Source organism: Neltuma alba, unplaced genomic scaffold (genome assembly GCF_004799145.2).
Source record: "Neltuma alba isolate B1F8T4 unplaced genomic scaffold, ASM479914v2 tig00011424_pilon, whole genome shotgun sequence".
NCBI lineage: Eukaryota > Viridiplantae > Streptophyta > Magnoliopsida > Fabales > Fabaceae > Neltuma > Neltuma alba.
In genome coordinates, this window is record NW_021636108.1 from 337,419 (window position 1) to 356,153 (window position 18,735).

The window sequence follows — 18,735 nt, forward strand, 5'->3', positions numbered from 1 at the left end:
TGGACCCCAATCTCACTGTGTAAGCAAGGCCCTCCTCTTTCTCACCTATTTTTTGCTGATGATATTATCTTGTTTTCAGAAGTGTCCATTCATCAACCAGCGGTCATTCACTCTTGCCTCGAAGAGTTCTGTAGCCGCTCAGGTCTGAAAGTTAACGTGCGTAAAACCCGAGTCTCTTTCTCCAGGAATGTGAACCATACCCGGAGGTCCGAAGTTAGCAACATCCTCGGTTTTCAACTTGCGGCAAATCTCGGCAAGTATTTGGGAGCCCCACTCCATCATAGAAGAGTCTCTAAAAGCAGTTATCAAGAGGTGGTAGACAAGGTGAAACAGAGACTGTCCAACTGGAAGGCTAACTCTCTTTCTTTAGCAGGCAGGATCACTCTGGCATCTTCCGTAACGTCAGCTATTCCAGAGTACTCGATGCAAACTGCCTCCCTGCCTATAACCACGTGCGAAGCGGCGGAGAAACATAATAGGTGTTTCATATGGGGGTCCTCCAAAGGTCACAGGAAACCGCATCTGGTAGCCTGGGATAAGGTTTGCACTCCGAAGAAGAATGGAGGTCTCAGGCTTAAGCATTTACGCCACCAGAACCAAGCCTACATGGCTAAACTGGGTTGGAACCTCATCAATCGTCGGGATGCTCTTTGGGTTAAGGTAATTAGAACCAAATATAGATGTGGGTCTGATTTGATACCCACTATAGATCACGAAAGACCTGGTTCGAACATCTGGAAAGGCATTAAAGACGCTTGGAAATATGTTCAGGAGGGGGTTCAGACAACTCAGGGCAATATTGAAGCACGATGGCGATACGACAGGAACGGTGTCTTTTCTATTAAGTCAGCTTATTCTCTCATTACACAGGACCAGCAGGTTCCGAACCCGATATGGAGTAAAATTTGGAAACTCCAAGTCCTTCAACGGTGCAAGACATTCATGTGGCTTTCCCTCCACAATAAACTTTTGACGAATCAAGCTCAAGCGGAAAGAGGTATGGTGACGACCCCAATCTACACGTGGTGCGGCTCCCATTGCGAGAGTTTACTTCATGTTCTTCAGGACTGTGACGACACTAGATGCCTTTGGTCTTCCATGGTCAAATACCGCTTGTTGGACAGGTTCTTCTCCCTCGAGTTAACGGATTGGCTACAATTCAATATACGGAACCCCGGGGGCTCCTTCGCGACGGTTGGAGTGAGTTTTTTGCCACTATTTGCTGGCTCCTTTGGTCACGTAGGAACGAGAGAATTTTCGATGGCAAGTGGACCCCGAATGCAATGCTAATAGCCAAGGCAAGGCACATCCTCTCAAACCTGAAACAGGCTGCAACTAAACTCAGAGGCAGTAATCTCAATGGTCACCGTGTCACGGTACAGGGTATTAAATGGTTCCCCCCCTCCACCAGGCTGGGTTAAACTGAATGTGGATGGTGCCTTCTCCACGCTGCATGGAGCCGGCTGTGGAGGGATTTTGCAGGATCATGTGGGTTCCTTCATCAGCGGCTTTATGTTCCATCCTAACGACGGTGATAGCCTGGCTGCCGAGCTGTGGGCACTGGTGTGTGGCCTGAAAATGACGTGGGACGGGTTTTAGGAAGGTTATCGTCGAAACTGATGCCTCTGAAGTGATTCGCTTGTTGTATCATTCTGCAGATAAGGACCATCATCTTCTCCAGTTGATTTCTGAAGCTCGCTCTCTGGTTGATCGCTCTTGGGAGGTGGATCTGGGTCTCATTCCGAGATCAACTAACGAGGTAGCCGACCATCTAGCCAAGAAGGCGCTAAGGACCGCCCCTGGTTTGCATTTGTTCTCATTCATGACTGAGGAGTTGCGTGAGTTAGTATTGAAGGATTACACCGTAGAGGCCGCCACTTTTAGTTAGTTTTGTTTTGTCTTATCAAAAAAAAAATTTAGATCAACATATTAAATTTATATTAAAAATTGGAAGAGCTAAAAAATTGACGGTTCACAAGTTGACAGCTCACGCGACACACTTGGGAGTACGAGCGAAATTCGCATCCCCAACCCCCCGAGGGGGGAGAAATCCGTTTGTTCCGTCCACCCGAGTGAGTCAAGTTCAATCAATGCATTATATACCAAAATATAAACCTGTAACTACTAATTACGCTCTCATTACTTCTTATTCTAGTCATTTGCTTTAAGTAATCCTCCGCCGCTAACCGTGAGGAATGAACTCAATCGTCAGATCAAATTCTGCCAATGCAACGAGATAAAGCGCGTAGATTTTATTGCAAGTTTTGCAACATCCATTGTTCTAAATCTCCGAGAAATCGCAGCACTGATTGTGGAGGAATAAAAATATTAAATTAAATATACAGTATGAGGAATCCTCGTTGAATAACACTTTCTCCCATTTCTTTTAACAAGAAGAACCTCCAAAAACTGTCCCACGGGAAATGGAGCAGAATGGAGGATATAATCCGAAAATTCCCCTTTCATTCCTTGTGTTCCACCTGTAACAAACAGAATCAACTTAGAGAGCCACTACTGATTCATCACCACTTGAAAAATCACAAGGTTATCCAAAGGCAGGAAAAAAAAGGGAAGGAAAAAAAAAGGCCCACTTGGGAACATTCGAGGTAAACAACTAGATGCATTTGGAAGTTCATGGCTCATTCTCAGGTGTTATCCGTCTCCGAACTCGGCGCCTCCAAGTACCAGACCCACCATCTGAAGATTCGTTTTCATCATCTCTAGAGGATGATCCAGATTGCCCCTCATCATAGGTTTCTCCCCAATGCCTACTAGATCTCCTTCTTATGCGCATTTGCAGTCTGGTTCCTGAGGAACCCCTCACAGATGAAGGTTGAAGAATGAGAAAAAATACAGCTAGCAAGCCACCATCATCTATTGGTAGGAGACCATCGTCAGCCCTGTTATTTTCCCCAAAGGAAGATTGCAGTGTGCTAAGTAGATCCCCAAGATCCCTCTGTCTCTCTAACCGTCTCCAGTTGCGCTGCCGTTCTGGATCTACCTCCGATGGCCGCACGAGAGGATGTTCAAGCCTTGCATGCTTCCTGAGGTCTGCATATGTGCCACTAAAATTGCATGTCTCACAGGAACAGCTTCTTGATTTTTCATTCATGAAACGGCGAGCAGCCTCTACAACTTTCATTTCTTTTATTTGCCCCCGACAAAGAGGACATACCAACTTTGCTTTTGAATGATCTTCGCATGATAAAGAGTGAATTGTAACAGATCCCTCACTTCCTTCATCTTGTATATCAACAGGATTTGCTTCAGTGGTCCGAGTCACCTCAGGGTTTGAGATCTGAACCTCTACCTGGGGAGTTGTTGGTGAAGTTTCTTCAAATGACTTGCAGAACTGATCGAGACAATTTGAATGGCGATAGCTAGTGTTGCACATGTAAGGGCGGCATCCCTTCTCATGGGATGAGCAAATGAGGAGAATTGCATTGTGAGGATGATCCATGCAGACAGGACACCTGGCTTCTTCCCATTCTTTGGCATTTTCTTCAGATTCCATAGGATTTTTTGGTGTAGATCTTCTGACACGACTAGAACTGCTTGGATAAGTTGATGTTCTGCCACTATCATGTGCCAAAGAACTATCTCTTCTCTCCTTTGCCATACTGGATATTCAGTGTTTTAATAAACACACCAAGGTGGAGCTAAGAATGATTTTGAAACTACATACAGATAGCACCAATATGAGAAATTGAGCAAAAGTAGTATTCAATCCATGAAAAATTGGGTAAAACTGAAGTAAAGCACATGGCACATATTTCTAGAATTGTTTAGATCAAAATAATGGGTGATTAAGATGTCCAAGCGCTAAAAAGAAGGGGGGGAAAAACAAAAGACATTGAACATGTCTCAAGGCATGACTAGATCAAAATTCAAAGTTCCAAAACTGCGAGACGGTCCTTAGCTTATCAGTATCATCCTCAGTTAGGCATGCTGAAATATCAGACTCTATATCTAACGCATCATTTCAAGTATTGTTTTCTAAATGTAGAAAAACTAATAACAAGAAGGTATTCAAAGTCTTCTTCTAATTGGAGATATCTAAGGCTTAACTCTTACAAGGCTTGAACAATTTCTTAAGCTCAGTCACACGTTATATCATTTTTCCTTCTCCTTCCTACAGCTCTCATTAATGCATCATCAACGTACATGATTGTAAGTTACATTCGGTGTTGTAATACATCAGCGCCACAATTTTCAATCTTTCATATTTGCACTCCACTAAATCCTGCATTATTGTATTTGAGATATGTTAAATCATCGAAAATGTGCAAATTTCATTTCAGGATTTCATCCACCTGTGTTTCTGTTAGTTTGCAAGCATGATAAACGTGTGCAGGACCCCAGCTTACTCCCCAAGAAGAAGAATGAGGGCGTAAGAAATAAGGACAATCTGCCACTCAAACGATCATACTTGACAAACAGGGGGAACCGTGCAGATAAGTCCTCATGTTTAGAAAACACAACAATCAAATCACATCATGCAACTACAAACAGAATGGCACATTCAGTACTTTCAGAATGATACTAAGAACCAACAAAGACAGTGAAAACAGCAATTATCAGCGATTAAGATTGCAGACATAACAGGATTCAAAATTAACAAGAACTACAAATTTCACTATTATAATTTATAGCAAAATTTTATCAAATGACCCTACTTGGCTGAGTAATCATACATTATAGAGTTTCAAATAATAGACTAGCAACATTTTCGAACCTTATACTACTTCTAAACTCTAAGAGCAACACCATCCTCCCGAAAAAGGAGAGACCCCGAACAGAAGGGAACCCCCAACAAAGTTATCACTGATTGACCTAAATATATAAGCGTGGCAATTAGCTTGTATCAGAGAAGCATTCTAAATTGATGGCTCTGAAATAAAATCCAATTGCAAGAACGCTGTGTGCTCAACTAAAAGTTCAAGCTGAGTCCACCACAACCCGGCTCCTGTCACAGTCCAAGAAATAGAGAGCGCCGACAACCACAACGACCATCCAGTATAATATCCACAATAGAACTCATGAAAAATCACAACCACGACGCCAAAGTCACAAATTCATTTCGAGCAGAACAAACACGCCAAGCCCCCTCAGACCGGTACAAAATGCAAATAAATATCTTCAGAACCCACTTCCTCACCCGAAAGCGAGTTTGGAGCCTGAATTAAACTGCATCGGAAACCCAATAAAGCCGGATCGATACGTACACACAAGAAACACGAACGATTAATATCCAAAAAGAAACGCGCTTGGGGATCAAAATCGGCGATTGAAAAAAATTAGGGATTCGATTAATTACCGAACACCGATTGAAAAGACAAATCTTCGGGGTTCTAGAAGACGAGGCTTGGTAGGTGCGAAGGAATCGACTGAAGGGAAATAGGTTTAGCTGGGAGAAGAGAGAAGAAAGAGATTGAAGAAGCCAGTTCTGCGGGGAAGAGAGAGAAAGGAAGAGGTGGGAGGAAAGTGAATTTGTGGAAATGGAAAGGAGAAAATACCGAAATAGAGGAATCATGGGCGAGGGCTGTGTGCTGACGTGGATGACAGAGGTTCGCTCGAAGCATCTCCTCATTAATTTCCCGAAATTTAAACTGTTTTTAATTTTGAATTATCGCATCTTACGTCGGCGCCGATTTTATTATGTCTGAGGCATGATTTGACCCCCACCCTCCCTCGCTCCGCACGTGACTCCTGTTTGGGCCCCAGCTAGCCTTGGTCTCCCGAAACTATTTCCCTTTTTTTTTAATGATGTTAACTATTCACCATAAACTACTTTTAGTAGAAAATATTGAACGTCTTGCACCAGCGGACGGTAACCCTCAAATTTTTTATTAAAAAAACATTCAAAGTGTTATTAGATATGGTGTAAGACCATGTATATATATACTCCCTAATAGAATTGCTATTTAACTGATTTAATTATATTTAAAAAGTTAGGTAAGTTAGTTAATTGTAAAAAATATAACATATATTTTTCTAAAATACTAAAATTATCTTTCTTAATACCCTACCTTTCCCTCCTACTTGATTGTAATTGAGAGAGTATCAATAAAAGTAAAAAAATTAATAAATATGATAATTAGATTTTATATCATATACTACCTCCGATTCTTAATATAAGACCCTAATTGACTTTTATTTTGATTCTAAATATAAGACCACAATCAACTTTTTCTCTCATATTTATACATTTTTTTTCAAAATAGTCCTTCTAACAATGATAGTTCTGATCAATATATTTGATTAACAAGAATATTTTAAGAAAGACAACACTTATTTAAGACAAATAACTAACTCAACTTACTTTTTTAATCTCTTCAAATTAGTCAGCTGGCTTCTGTAATTAGAACCGGAGGTAATATATCTGATAAGAGATGAAAGCAAAATACGATCAATTCAGACGCATTGGTCCCAAAAAGTACCCCGTTGATGGGTAGAAGACGATCTCTGGGCACCTCTGCTTTCCTAGTAAAAACTCCTTTTAATTACTTGCTTATCGTAAAGAATGAACATGTAATCGCCAAAAAGATTACAGTGACAAGAGACTAGCCTGTAGTGTAGGACTGCATATTTCCGAAACATCCACAGAGATAAGGTTGGAAGCTTGCATGGAGTGGCTGATTAAGAAGCATATATGACTTTAATTTACTAGCACCAGTGCCCCAAGCACGTTGGAGGCATGCCTATAATTCAGCTTCAAGGTAAGTGGAAGCATAAATGCTTCAACAACGTAACCTGGTTCAGATGGTCTGTTGGTCTTTCCATCAACGACCACCTTTATCCAGTCTTCCTCTTTGGGTTCCAGTGCCTTCATCTGGTTATTCGTTACTCCCGTTAAGCTTTGCCAGAAATAATCGTTCAAGGAATTGTGGCTTAATATATGTATATATAGTGGACAGCCAAAGAAGATTCTTCCTCTCGGGGTGGGTACCCTCGAGGATTCAGAATGACAGTGATCGTAACCCATGCATATTGACGACGTTGGAGAATCATCATCATTAGTCATGGCTTATTCATATTCTTCCCATTTTCCTTTCTTTCTCTCGTGCTTTCTGTCTATCATTTTCACGAGCCAAAACCCACTTAAAACACTGTATCCAATGTTGCTTCATGGTTGGCATATTTGGTGCCAAAAACCCCTGAACCCAATATTCTTCGCTTGCTATATCATTTGGCCATGGCGTCCTATGTCTATTCCTGTACGAGTATATCCGGCCCTGCCGTATAATATCCAGTCCTGATGAAAATCTTACTATAGTTTTATCCTAATTTTGTTACAATTAGACTTAATCATAATCCCTAATTCACATCAGGACTGTATATATCTATCAGCTCCGAGTCCTATATATGAATAAAAAATAAGGATGGTACAGGAAGGAATTCAGTCCAGTACTGAAACTTGAAAAGCCTGGGGGCTTCTGAATATAGTACATATTCTTCAAGCCAGTGGGATTATTGACAATGATACCTTAATCAACTTGAGGCACTGGAAGCAGCAGCATTCGTTTTTTGTGAAGTAGAGAACATCTCCTTTGCGTTTTTTGTTTTCTTAGCTTCCAGAACAAAAACAACAACCAACCAAGTCGACCTTTAGCTAGGATTTTGTTTCGTTGCAAGCCACATTTGACTTTACAGTACTGTCATGATATTATCTTTTCAAGTCCGTGAAGTGTTACTCAGAACATGAAACCAACTGAATACAATGAAGAGTTGCCGAATACCGTGAAACTCAATACAATTGGGGTACATGGCTTCTATTTCGAATATAATCCGACCACCTTGCATGACTACAATATATCTCTTAAGTTTAGGCCCAACAACCCACTGAGCCCCTGTTGTCGTCACACCTATGTTATGAATATTTATTGGACCCGAAAACACTTTGTTGTTTTAGTTTCTCAAGGGATATATGTCCGATCCAATACAAGAGAAATCCAGATCCTGAGCCCAATTGAATCCACTGTGTAACAACCCAAGAAAAGGAATGACAATTTTTTGCCTGTCCTTCTTTTCACCGATGAATGAAAAAAATTGATGCATTTTGGATGGATTGGATTGTATTTAATTATTTAAATTTAATAGTGGGAAAAAAATTTTCTCGTGGTTTTGTTCTTGTGGATGATGATGGCGGATGAGGTACGAGAAAGGGAGCTGTTGTGCAGAATTGCAGGTCTTGGATGAATTCACGAGTCTGAGCTGCTGTGCTTTTTTACATGGAAGGCGGAGAGGGGAAAAGAAGGACCCACTTAGCTTGAATGTGACGACCCGTTTGTGCTCAGTGGAGGCGCAGGACCAAAACTGCGGCGGAGAGAGACTGAAGGCGTGCACGAGAGTGGCCAAGAGCAGACGAAGAGAAGGACGAGAGAGGGCAAGAGAGACTGGGCAGAGCAACAAAAACCAGACACAAGCGTGACAAAGGATAGAAATTGAGCTGAATTAGATTTAGTTATGTTTTCTTTTAAGCTGGCACCTGAAATTTAGCCCATCAGAAGAGAGTTAAGTCAATCCCTATTGCTCCCGAACGCAAGAATTTGGAAGGCGCACATATTCCACGATATGAATCCGAGGTCATTGCTAACGTTGGCTATGGGAACTGGAGTCATCTTGGGTGGGATTTTCACTCTCAACCTGGCTTCTACTGTTACTCTCAAGACCCTTCATCTTGTATCTGAGAGAAAGCGGGTAAGAACTAGTTAAAATTCTCGTCTTTCCGGAGATTTTCTATTTTTTTCCCCTCGAATTTTGAATTTTTTTTTCCGGTTCTCTTCACAAATGAGACTTTAATGTGGGTTTTGTGCAGAAAAAGGTTGCGTTGCCATGCATGGCTTGTAGAGGGAAGGGGTTTTATATATGCAAGTTGTGCAAAGGAAATTCCACCATAGAATGGTCGCCTTTATATGATCCTATTGCCATTAATCCCTGCCTTTGTCCTACTTGCGAGGGAAATAGGTTAGCTCTTTACTTTCCTGATTCTCTTTTCTTTTGCTCTTCTCCATCATATGCAAATTTTCTTATTCCTATGTTTGAATACGGGGGAAAGAATTACCTCCTTGTCCCACTATACTTGCTGAGTTCTTTAAGGTAAGTAACAGATCATTTCATTACCGAAAATACTTTCGGCAATCCAGTTATTTGGTGTCAAATTCATCAGAACAATAGAGAGTGATATAATTTTCTTCCTCTTCTTGTGGAAGATTTAAAGGTGGGATGCTGAGTTATAAAAATTTATCTAAATATTATCAGTGACCTCATGGCTGGCTAACTCCTTTAGGACATGACTTTGACTCATTTTCTCTAATAACTGATTTATGGATATAAACTGAAAATGCTTCGGGTTTCCTCATAGTTAACTTGAAAGCTATGCTTTCTGTCCTTTCTGTCGATGAATTTGAGAGTAAGTTTAATGTATTCAGCCCCATCCTATGTTTATTAGAGTGCTTTTGTTTTCCAATGTTTACACATGGTGTTGCAGGGTGCAACGCTGTCTAAACTGTCTGGGAAAGGGCTATGATTGATCTGTGGAGGCATATGCATTTTTTATGTTCCAGTGGACTATGATTCTTTAAGTGAGTGACTTGCCTTTAACTTCCAAGTTTATCCCTACTCAGTTGCTTGTTTGCCTGTCATTCCTACGCAAGGAAGTCTTTGGTTTGATATTTTCGATGTTTCTGTTTGAGGATTAAGGAAGCACCAAGCCCCAACCTTTATTATGCACCAAGTACTTTACGTTAGATAAATTCAAGGAGGAAGATGTCCACACTATTGTCTGTAGTATTATTTTACTGTCATGAATGAACGTATTTCTGTTTAGGATTGATGTAATTAATTTCCTCGAATTATGGCTCATAAGCACTATCCCAATCTCTTTCTCTCCGACTTTAATTGAACATGGTCAATGCAGTGCTTGTTGAGTTTTTTTTCTTAAATCTGTTGTTCTCTGCCTCCCTAAAGGTTAAGATACCCTGTCATATTAATGACATGTTGAATCTGAGTATGCCTCCTCGATGTAATCCATTTAAGTTTGATCGAAGGGAATACTGACAATCCCTTTTAAGGACTGGTTTGGCTCATTGACTCGCTGCTCTGGAGGCTTTCTGACTTTCTAAGGCGGAACTATCTATAATCATAATTGGTCTGCAAACTGCAAAGAAAATTCCTTGGGATGCTACTAAATAAATCCTTAAAACAAACGAAGGAGGAAATAAAATAATAAAACTGGATATTATCTTGGAGAATACTTTCTGCTTTTTCAAAGATTACATCAAGATCTTTATAATATGAATAACAAGCCCACTCCCACATAATTCTCTAACTACCAGATATCTAGTATCCCCATTATTCAAAATATAGCTAAATAAAAAGAAACTAATAAAGCTAGAAAATAAGAAACTTACGCGAACAAGCCTCACGTTTTTTTTTTTACTCAGTAAAACTTAAATAAACAAATGAGATAAATAAATAAATAAGGAACCCCAAGCATGAAAGTCACGTGCAGTAGAAGTTTGCACTAATTTTTGACAATCCTCACATGATTTTCTAAATTATTGTTTTCAAACGTTAAGTGGATGTTGTCTTGCAAATTTAAGGTCAGTTCGTTTTGGTCTTATATACATATAAATATGAATGACTGAAGCAATGGAGCATATGCTTACAAAACACAACTTCTCGATCTCGAGCCTATCCTGAAATTTTAATTTGGATTGTCTGTGGACTAAAATTACCAAGTGACGTCTCTTTTGATATTGATGTGATGGAAACCAGCATACAACATGAACATATGGAATATGGAAACAAAAAAGGTGTCTTCGGACCCAGTAGACAGGGGCCGCTCGTGATGATCTGCTCTCCTGCACTTGTCCAATTTTCCCTGAATTTTATGCTTCCCAGTTTTATATAAAGTGAACTTTTCATTTGATATAAGCTCCACAAATTTGTTCAATTTAACTTTTGTTCCCTTTGTTGTTTGATACGTTGTCCTGCAGGGTTTGTCAGATTGGCCATGTTTTGTTCTGTCGACACTGCACATTATTGATGCAGTGGAATTTCTGCTGCGATATGTTGAATTTGTTTGGCCCTCTCGATCTGCTCTTCTCATTTCATCCACCTCCTGCAAATTCATTATTAATATTGCTGTAGGAGCTAAAGATTTGTATGGGGTATGGACCGCTTGGTAGTACAACTTCAAAACTGAGATGCCAGTGATTGTGGCTGTCTCCAATGTGTTTTTTGTATGTCTCTAAAAATAAAGAGGAGATTCTGTGCGTATTTTAAACCTTACACGTGAATGGTGATTTATGAGCCTTCTGGTATAATTCTTGAGTTTTCTTCTTTGAAGTCTTTGCGGTGTTCTTTCTTTTCTGTTTTCAGCCCCAGATCAGTCAATAAAACGTGGTTCTTTTTCTATCAAATTACAAGAACATCGCCAGTGTTGGTTGATAATTGATGGCTTATCGGTGCCGAGAAATTCGAATCTATAAGAAATGCATTTTAATTCATCTGTGAGTGATTGGACTTAAGTTGATGGGAAACAAGATCTGATTCAATAATATTTTCAAGTCTGAACTGGAAATTACTCATCCAATCCTTAATCCTTAGTGTAAAAGAGTGATTTTTTTTTTTATCTGATCAAGAATTTTTCCTTTTCTTAGAGTGCAAAAGTTTTCGCCTTTGCTACCAAATAATCTTATCTCCTTCCGTTGGCAGTAAGAAAAAGACCTAATCTCCTCCAAATAATTCTATGTAATTTTAGATTATATATTAATTTTTAAATTGGATAAATTAGTTTTAAAAAACATAAATATAAGAGATAAAATAGATTAAAGTCTTACACTTAAAATCAAAACACACTCCCTAAATAGGCCCCACTTTTAAGTTGTAATAAAGTCAAGGCTACAAAATTTTTATTACAACAATTTTAATTGCATATAATTACATAATTTAAAATAAAAACTATGTCTCCTATAATACCTCTCTCTAACTAGAATGAAAAGATTCCTGATAAAAAAAAAAACTAGAATGAAATGATAAATCATTGGAAGGGTGAGGATGTAATTGTGTAAGGCGTAAATTACTCCGTTGGCCAAAAAAAAAAAAGGCATAAATTACTCCAGAAAAAAGCGTAAGGCGGGAAAGAGGTGGGGGGAAGCATGGGCCCAATCCACGGACCCGGCCCAGTGGGGTTGGGTTCACATGCATAACGAGAAAATCATAAATAAGACTCCGCTGCCACTGGATTTCTCATTATGAGAGACACAGAGCCTCCAACAAAAAGGCTGGATTTCGATTGTGAGGTGCTGAAATTAAAGTAGTCCACGGGTTGTTCGTGATTCCACACCTTTTTTTCCTCAAATTATTAACTCCCTGTTCTTCAAAATTGACCACACCTAGCCATCTACAAGTTTTCAAATTTCCTTCCTATTATTTATATCAAGATCACAAAATATAAAACAAAATTTGGTTACAAGTATCGGTTTAAAAAAATTTACTCCTCCGATCCTAAATATAAAACTCTTATATTAGTATGTATAAAATGTCTTACGTTTAGAACCGAAAGAATATTTAGCCATGGGGTCTGGTGTGTCTCGTCTTCGAAGGGTGCAGCGCTCTTTTTAACGATGTGCAACTTATTTTTAACTATGTTTAGAAGTGTTCAAAACAAAAGTCATATATTTGAAGACATACTGCATGCAGGCGAAGAGTTATATGAGCTGGAAATGAGTTCCATATGCCAAGTTTTAGGTTTTTCTGACTAATAAGATTTTCAAACATATAATTTTAATCAATTTTTCCGAATATAAATTTGGCGTTATTGTCGCATAAATTGGGAAAAAAATGTTTGTGTGGAGAGAATGATGCCCATGTGATTCAGACCACAATAGTTTGGTTTAATTAACGTGTGATGCCCTTTTTCATCAACCAATTGCTATCGTGAACACACACGGATTCTTACACACAAATATTCTTCCGGTACTTAATATAAAACCTAATTTTTAAGTTAATTTTGATCTTAAATATAAGACTTTTTTCTCATATTTATTAATTTTTCCTGTATTACTCTTATAGATACTCTTTCAACTGTAATCAAACAAAAGAGAGATGAATGATATTAAGAAATATGATTATAGTATTTTAGAAAAAATATGTCATATTTTGTATAATTAATTAACTTACCTAACTTCTTTAATCTAATCAAATTAGTTAAATAGGTCTTATATTAGGGATCGGAGAAGTATAATTGTACAGTAGTATTTTTACTTTTGATAAAAATAAGAAATACATTAAAAGTCCCATGTTCATAACCAACTAAAAATAATAATTAAACTTGAGCAAAATAGTAAGAAAAATAAAATAATGATAATGATAATTGAAGATCCTCTGAAAAATTAATCTAAAATACTTGCGAATATAGGAGTTTAAGAATACATTTAGAAGAATTTGCAATTGTAGCAGCAATTGTTTGTGCAATTACAATATAAAATTTAGTCAACCCATTTGTACCTACTTGTGATAAATGTTTATAAACATTTTTACATAAGTCGAGACAAAATTTTCTACACATACTTATCTAATTTTATAAATCATAATTGAAAAACTTCTTTTCAAAAATCTTATCGCAATTCTGAACGAGTGATTAAACTGCTCAATAAACAGGCTTACTAATTTATTAATTAGAGTTTAATATGTTATACAAGAGTAAAATTTTTCTAACGCACAATATCAGTACATGTGTGTGTATTTATTGGGAGCAAATTGAGAGAATCTTGCAATGATAAAATTAAAAGATGTATATAAAACAGGGATGATATTAGGGAGATTTGTTTAGATTAAAAATGGGAGAACAAGGGATAGTGGGTTCGTCAGCAAGGGGAGCATGCTTGAGAACAAGACCAGCAAAAGTGACTTTGTTGTGGGACTGTGACCACTTTTGTGGTCTCATTTTATTATACTCCCTTCCCTTCCCTTCCCCCCAATTCCTTAAAATTCTTTTATTCCCTCTTTCCACCACTCCATTCATTCCTTCCTGTTTTCATATGCCTTTCTGTTCTCCCTTCAGCCCTATTATTTCTTATACATATATTCATTTCTATCCTCTCTTCCCTTCCATCCACATAATCCTCTCCTTAATTATTCTCTAATCTCTTTTTTAATTCCTCTCCCTCAATACCAATGGCTCTGCTTCGCTGGTCTATGATGTGGCACGTTCCCTTGTCTATACAAATTAGAGAAAATTATCCATAGCTTCGACTAAAGAAAAAAATTAAACACAGATAGGCCCCAAAATTTCATATTTACAAACTGAGTTTTGCCATTTAGTTGTCTTGCTTATATTTTTTCTTTCAAATCAATTAATTTAACTTATAAACTGATATATATAATACATTATTATAGAAATATTTTAAGGACATCATGTTATATTTATTATATTAAATATTAATAATCTCACATTCATTTTTTTCCCTAGTGTTTTCCCCCTTATCATAAGTAAAGGTTCGAATTCAACGACTTCCTTCAAGTATGAGTCTTTAGTCTTTGCCATCATTGTTTTTCTCTTTTTTTTCTTTTTTATAATTACGTATTCAGTATTCGTGTAATCATTGAACATTTACAGACCATACGCTTCTTCTATTTTTCTTTTGACCAAATAAATTTCTTCAAGGATTTATACAGTTTCTTTTTTCCAGGCCAAAAAACACAGTTTCTTTTTTCCTCCAACAAGTATTTTATGCAGTTTCTGATACAAGAAGTAAGTATTAGTAACAACTCATAAAATATCAAAAATATATTTGTATGTGCCTGCATAAAAAATCTTACTACTTCCGGTCCTTAATATAAGATCCTGTTTGACTTTTATTTTGATTCTAAATATAGGACTCCAATCCACTTTGTCTCTCATTTTATATATTTTTTTTTCAAAATAGCCCTTGTAACAATGATAGTTCTAGTCAATACACTTGATTAATAAGAACATTTTACGAAAGATAATACCTATTTATGACAAATAACTAACTCAACTTATTTCCTTAATCTCTTCAAATTAGTCAACTAGCTCTTATAATTAGGATCAGAAGTAGTATTATGTACTACCTCGAGTTCTAACTATAAAATATAGTAATAGTTTGTAATACAATTCATATTACAAACTATATCTTACCATTTATATTACAAACTATTTCAACTTTACGTGATTAGGTGACATTGATCATGCAAATAGCCAAATATATTATATCTAAATAAGAGTTAAAAATGTTTCTGTCTCAAAAATATTTTATATCTAATGTCAACCGTCAACATTAATTTTTTGAATGGGTAAAATTACGTTACGTATTTTTTAATATTCTTTCGGTTCTAAATATAAAATTTTTATACTAGTGTGTATAAAGATTTTATATTTAGAAATGGAGTATTTTTTAAGACAACACTGATACACAAAAAATCGGAAAAGATACTGAGAGCTTCTTCATGAATAGTTTCAAAGCAAAAATATCCCCCAGGTAAAAAAGAAGCGAAAATACCCTTAACCTTTTAAATAAATATCCGCTTGTAAAAAAATTTTTAAAAAAATTGTTAAATTTTTGCTCCCACGTCATACCTTTCAACGCTCCATGTGCTCCCTTCGTCTCTACACCCACAAAAGCCTTAAACTGTATATAATATATATACAGACGCATATATATGGACGAAGCCCTCATACACATCAGCTGCGAAGCCCACAATCTCCAATGGCCACCACCAAGGCCATAGCCAGAGACGAATGCGATTATGATAGTAGCTGTTCCTCTCTCACCACTCCGCCGGAATCCAGCCGGAGCTGGATGACCAACCTCAGCTTCAGCAGCCGCCGCCGTAGCAGCTCCGTCTCCGTTTGTTCCACTACCACCACAGACACCACCACTTCCTCTCTGTTCCACGGTTCCCACGCCAAGAAGCCTCACAAGGCTAACCAAGCAGCATGGGAGGCTATGTCCCGCCTTCGCCGCGACAGTAACGGCCAACTAGGCCTCCACCACTTCCGCCTTCTCCGGCGACTCGGCGGCGGCGACATCGGCAACGTCTACCTCTGTCAGATTAGGAACCCCCTCGTTGCGGGGTCGAAGCAGAGTCTCTACGCCATGAAAGTGGTCGACAGAGAAGCGCTTTCTGTGAGAAACAAGTTGCAGAGAGCTATGATGGAGAAGGAGATCCTGGGCATGCTTGATCACCCGTTTTTGCCCACTTTATATGCTGAGTTTGAGGCTTCTCATTACTCTTGCCTGGTCATGGAGTTTTGTCCTGGCGGCGATTTGTATGCTTCTCGCCAGCGTCAGCCAGGGAAAAGATTTAGCATTCAATCGACCAAGTAAGTCTATTTTTACCCAAGTAAATTTGCAGTTTGGTCTCATACAAATTGAGCTTAACTAACGTAGTCATATACCAAGTGACAGATATAGAGACTAACAGATATCTCAAGGCAAAAATGTGAATATTCTTCTTTTTTCTATAAGCTTTTCTCTGAGTTTATGCAAAGTTTGATGAAGTGCTTTTTATACAAAAAAAAAAAAAAAAATCGCAGGTTTTATGCGGCTGAGACACTGTTAGGTTTGGAGTATCTTCACATGATGGGCATAGTTTATAGAGATTTGAAGCCAGAGAATGTGCTGGTGAGGGAGGATGGGCATATTATGCTCTCTGATTTTGATCTATCTCTCAAATGCGACGTCGTTCCTAAGCTGCTGAGAAGTAAATCCAGTTTCAAAAGCATTCCAAGGAGCTCTTCATCATCATCAACGTCTCCTGCCTGCGCTACCCCCATGCAATCTTGTTTCTCATCAGCATCGTTTCGCAGCAAGAGCAAGAGAGAAAGTAGAGTCACAACAATCATAAGAGAAAATGCTGGAGTCCAAAAACAACAGGAACAAAAACAAGATGAAGAAGACGACATTGATGATGAAGATGATGATGAGCCTGAGCTAGTGGCAGAGCCTATAAATGCCAAGTCTATGTCATTTGTAGGGACTCATGAGTACTTAGCACCAGAAGTGATATCAGGGCAAGGCCATGGAAGTGCAGTGGATTGGTGGACTTTTGGGGTGTTCTTGTATGAGATGTTATACGGAAGAACACCTTTCAAAGGTGAGAACAATGGGAAAACACTCATAAACATCCTGAAGCAGCCATTGGCTTTTCCCAGAATTGCAGCTAGCAGCAGCAAGGAGTATGAAGAGATGGTGAGAGTTCAAGACCTGATAAGCAAACTATTGGTGAAGAATCCCAAGAAGAGAATTGGAAGTTGCATGGGTTCTGTTGAAATCAAGAGGCATGAATTCTTCAAAGGTGTCAATTGGGCTCTGATTAGATCAATCAAACCTCCTGAGGTTCCTGCTGATATGAACAAGATTAGAAGTAGCAGAGTTTTGTTACCAAAACTAAGCAAGAAAGATAGAGATCAACCCTATCAGATTTCTCATCATTTTGACTACTTCTAACTGTAAAATGTAAATAGTTTAGGCCCTCTTCCCGAAAAAAAGAAAAGTTTGCAAATAAGTGTTTGTGAAGAAAGAAATTAAGGGTTCTGTTCAGCACCCTTTTTTCCGTACTAATGAGAGAAATTATTAGAAAATTAATATGTGACCAAGGCACTATACATTGAATTTACTTTGTTTATTTAGTCATTATTCTTGTATTGTCATGCCTTTACCAATAAACAATTAGTAGTTGTGGCATTTGTAGTTGTAAAGAGGAGGTATCCCATAATTGTCCTAATGTGGTTCTCATGAAAGTTCATGAAGTCATGTGATCACAATAATTACACTCCTCATCGATAAGGAAATTGCAGAAGAAAGGAAAAAAGAATGGAAGGAGAAAGAAAGGGGAGGCTTTATTTTAATAATACTTTACGGTATTTTATACTTTTTCTCATATGGTTCTTTTCATATCTGCGCATTCATATGTCCTTTTCACCGAACGAAGGAAAGATACAAAAGAAATGCTTTCTGTGTTCCCCTTTTTTCAATTCTCTTTGGTGAAATGTTAAGTGTGTGCATTATGGTCCTTATCTTCATGCTTCATGTAGTAAAGAGTAAAGATTCCAAATGCTGATTTGAGGGTTATGATTTACCCCTATAGATTCATATAGGGATGTGAGAAATATACATAAACAGCTCTACTGTGATCTGGGAATTAGTTGACTAATCAAATGGAGAGAGAGATTCGGGAATTGTGTTGGTAAACAGTAATGATGAGGCAAGAGAAGGGAGCAAAAGGAGAGAGTGTAGGTTGTGTGTGTGGGCCATTCTGAAATGAAGTGTAAAAACATTTCAGATATTAACAAAAAAATACAAAGGAAAACCAATAAAAGAGAAGGATGAGTCATTTTCTTACTTCATAGATTCAATAAATCAAACAAGTACTGTGCATAAGGATATGACATCCCATAGTTCTGGTACCTCCTTCCATGCCAGCCCGAATAACAATGAACACTCCTTAGGTATTTGAAAAATCCTTATCTCTTGAACTTACCCAGTAAAAAATAAAAAGTTTTAAAAACCAGGGGCAATCTCTTCTTTCCAAAAGAACAGTGTTTCTGCACTTATATTGCATGATTGATAAAGGAGAAAGTAAGTGTAAACTCAGAGTCATTATACAAATCAGAGCAATAGAGAATAAAGAATGAGAATGTGTATATACAAGAAACATCTTTTAACTGAGATGTTAATGAATTTGTTGTGAATAAAGGGGGAG

The 18,735-nt window shown here is 38.0% G+C and overlaps 3 protein-coding genes across 12 annotated transcripts; 2 read left to right on the forward strand and 1 right to left on the reverse strand.

Moving 5' to 3' along the window:
• Window positions 1-2,218: 2,218 nt before the first annotated feature.
• On the reverse strand, window positions 2,219-5,479 carry LOC114713419 (uncharacterized). Of its 7 annotated transcripts, none has more exons than XM_028898061.1 (3): window positions 4,075-4,380; window positions 2,592-3,677; window positions 2,219-2,480 (listed from the first exon to the last, which is right to left on the reverse strand). In XM_028898061.1, exon 2 carries the CDS (start codon window positions 3,617-3,619, stop codon window positions 2,633-2,635), a length of 987 nt encoding a protein of 328 aa, XP_028753894.1. In that variant the 5' UTR covers window positions 3,620-3,677; window positions 4,075-4,380; the 3' UTR covers window positions 2,219-2,480; window positions 2,592-2,632. The 7 variants fall into 7 exon arrangements, with proteins under 7 accessions (XP_028753894.1, XP_028753897.1, XP_028753896.1 ...); XM_028898064.1 differs by adding an exon at window positions 5,318-5,479 and having other exon boundaries at window positions 2,228-3,677; window positions 4,075-4,243; XM_028898063.1 differs by lacking the exon at window positions 4,075-4,380 and adding an exon at window positions 5,318-5,479 and having other exon boundaries at window positions 2,228-3,677.
• A 2,667-nt stretch (window positions 5,480-8,146) lies between these two features.
• Window positions 8,147-11,355, forward strand: LOC114713368 (uncharacterized). 4 transcript variants are annotated; one of them, XR_003737332.1, is made up of 4 exons: window positions 8,147-8,700; window positions 8,819-8,967; window positions 9,491-9,584; window positions 10,780-11,355. XR_003737332.1 is itself a non-coding variant. In XM_028897999.1 (3 exons), exons 1-3 carry the CDS (start codon window positions 8,575-8,577, stop codon window positions 11,152-11,154), a joined length of 429 nt encoding a protein of 142 aa, XP_028753832.1. In that variant the 5' UTR covers window positions 8,147-8,574; the 3' UTR covers window positions 11,155-11,355. The 4 variants fall into 4 exon arrangements, 2 of the variants coding, with proteins under 2 accessions (XP_028753832.1, XP_028753833.1); XR_003737333.1 differs by having other exon boundaries at window positions 10,990-11,355; XM_028897999.1 differs by lacking the exon at window positions 9,491-9,584 and having other exon boundaries at window positions 11,001-11,355.
• Window positions 11,356-15,726: 4,371 nt separating this feature from the next.
• On the forward strand, window positions 15,727-17,723 carry LOC114713416 (protein kinase PINOID 2). The gene is made up of 2 exons (XM_028898058.1): window positions 15,727-16,354; window positions 16,568-17,723. The coding sequence occupies exons 1-2, from the start codon at window positions 15,738-15,740 to the stop codon at window positions 17,478-17,480; spliced, it is 1,530 nt and encodes a 509-aa protein (XP_028753891.1). The 5' UTR covers window positions 15,727-15,737; the 3' UTR covers window positions 17,481-17,723.
• The last annotated feature ends 1,012 nt before the right edge of the window (window positions 17,724-18,735 follow it).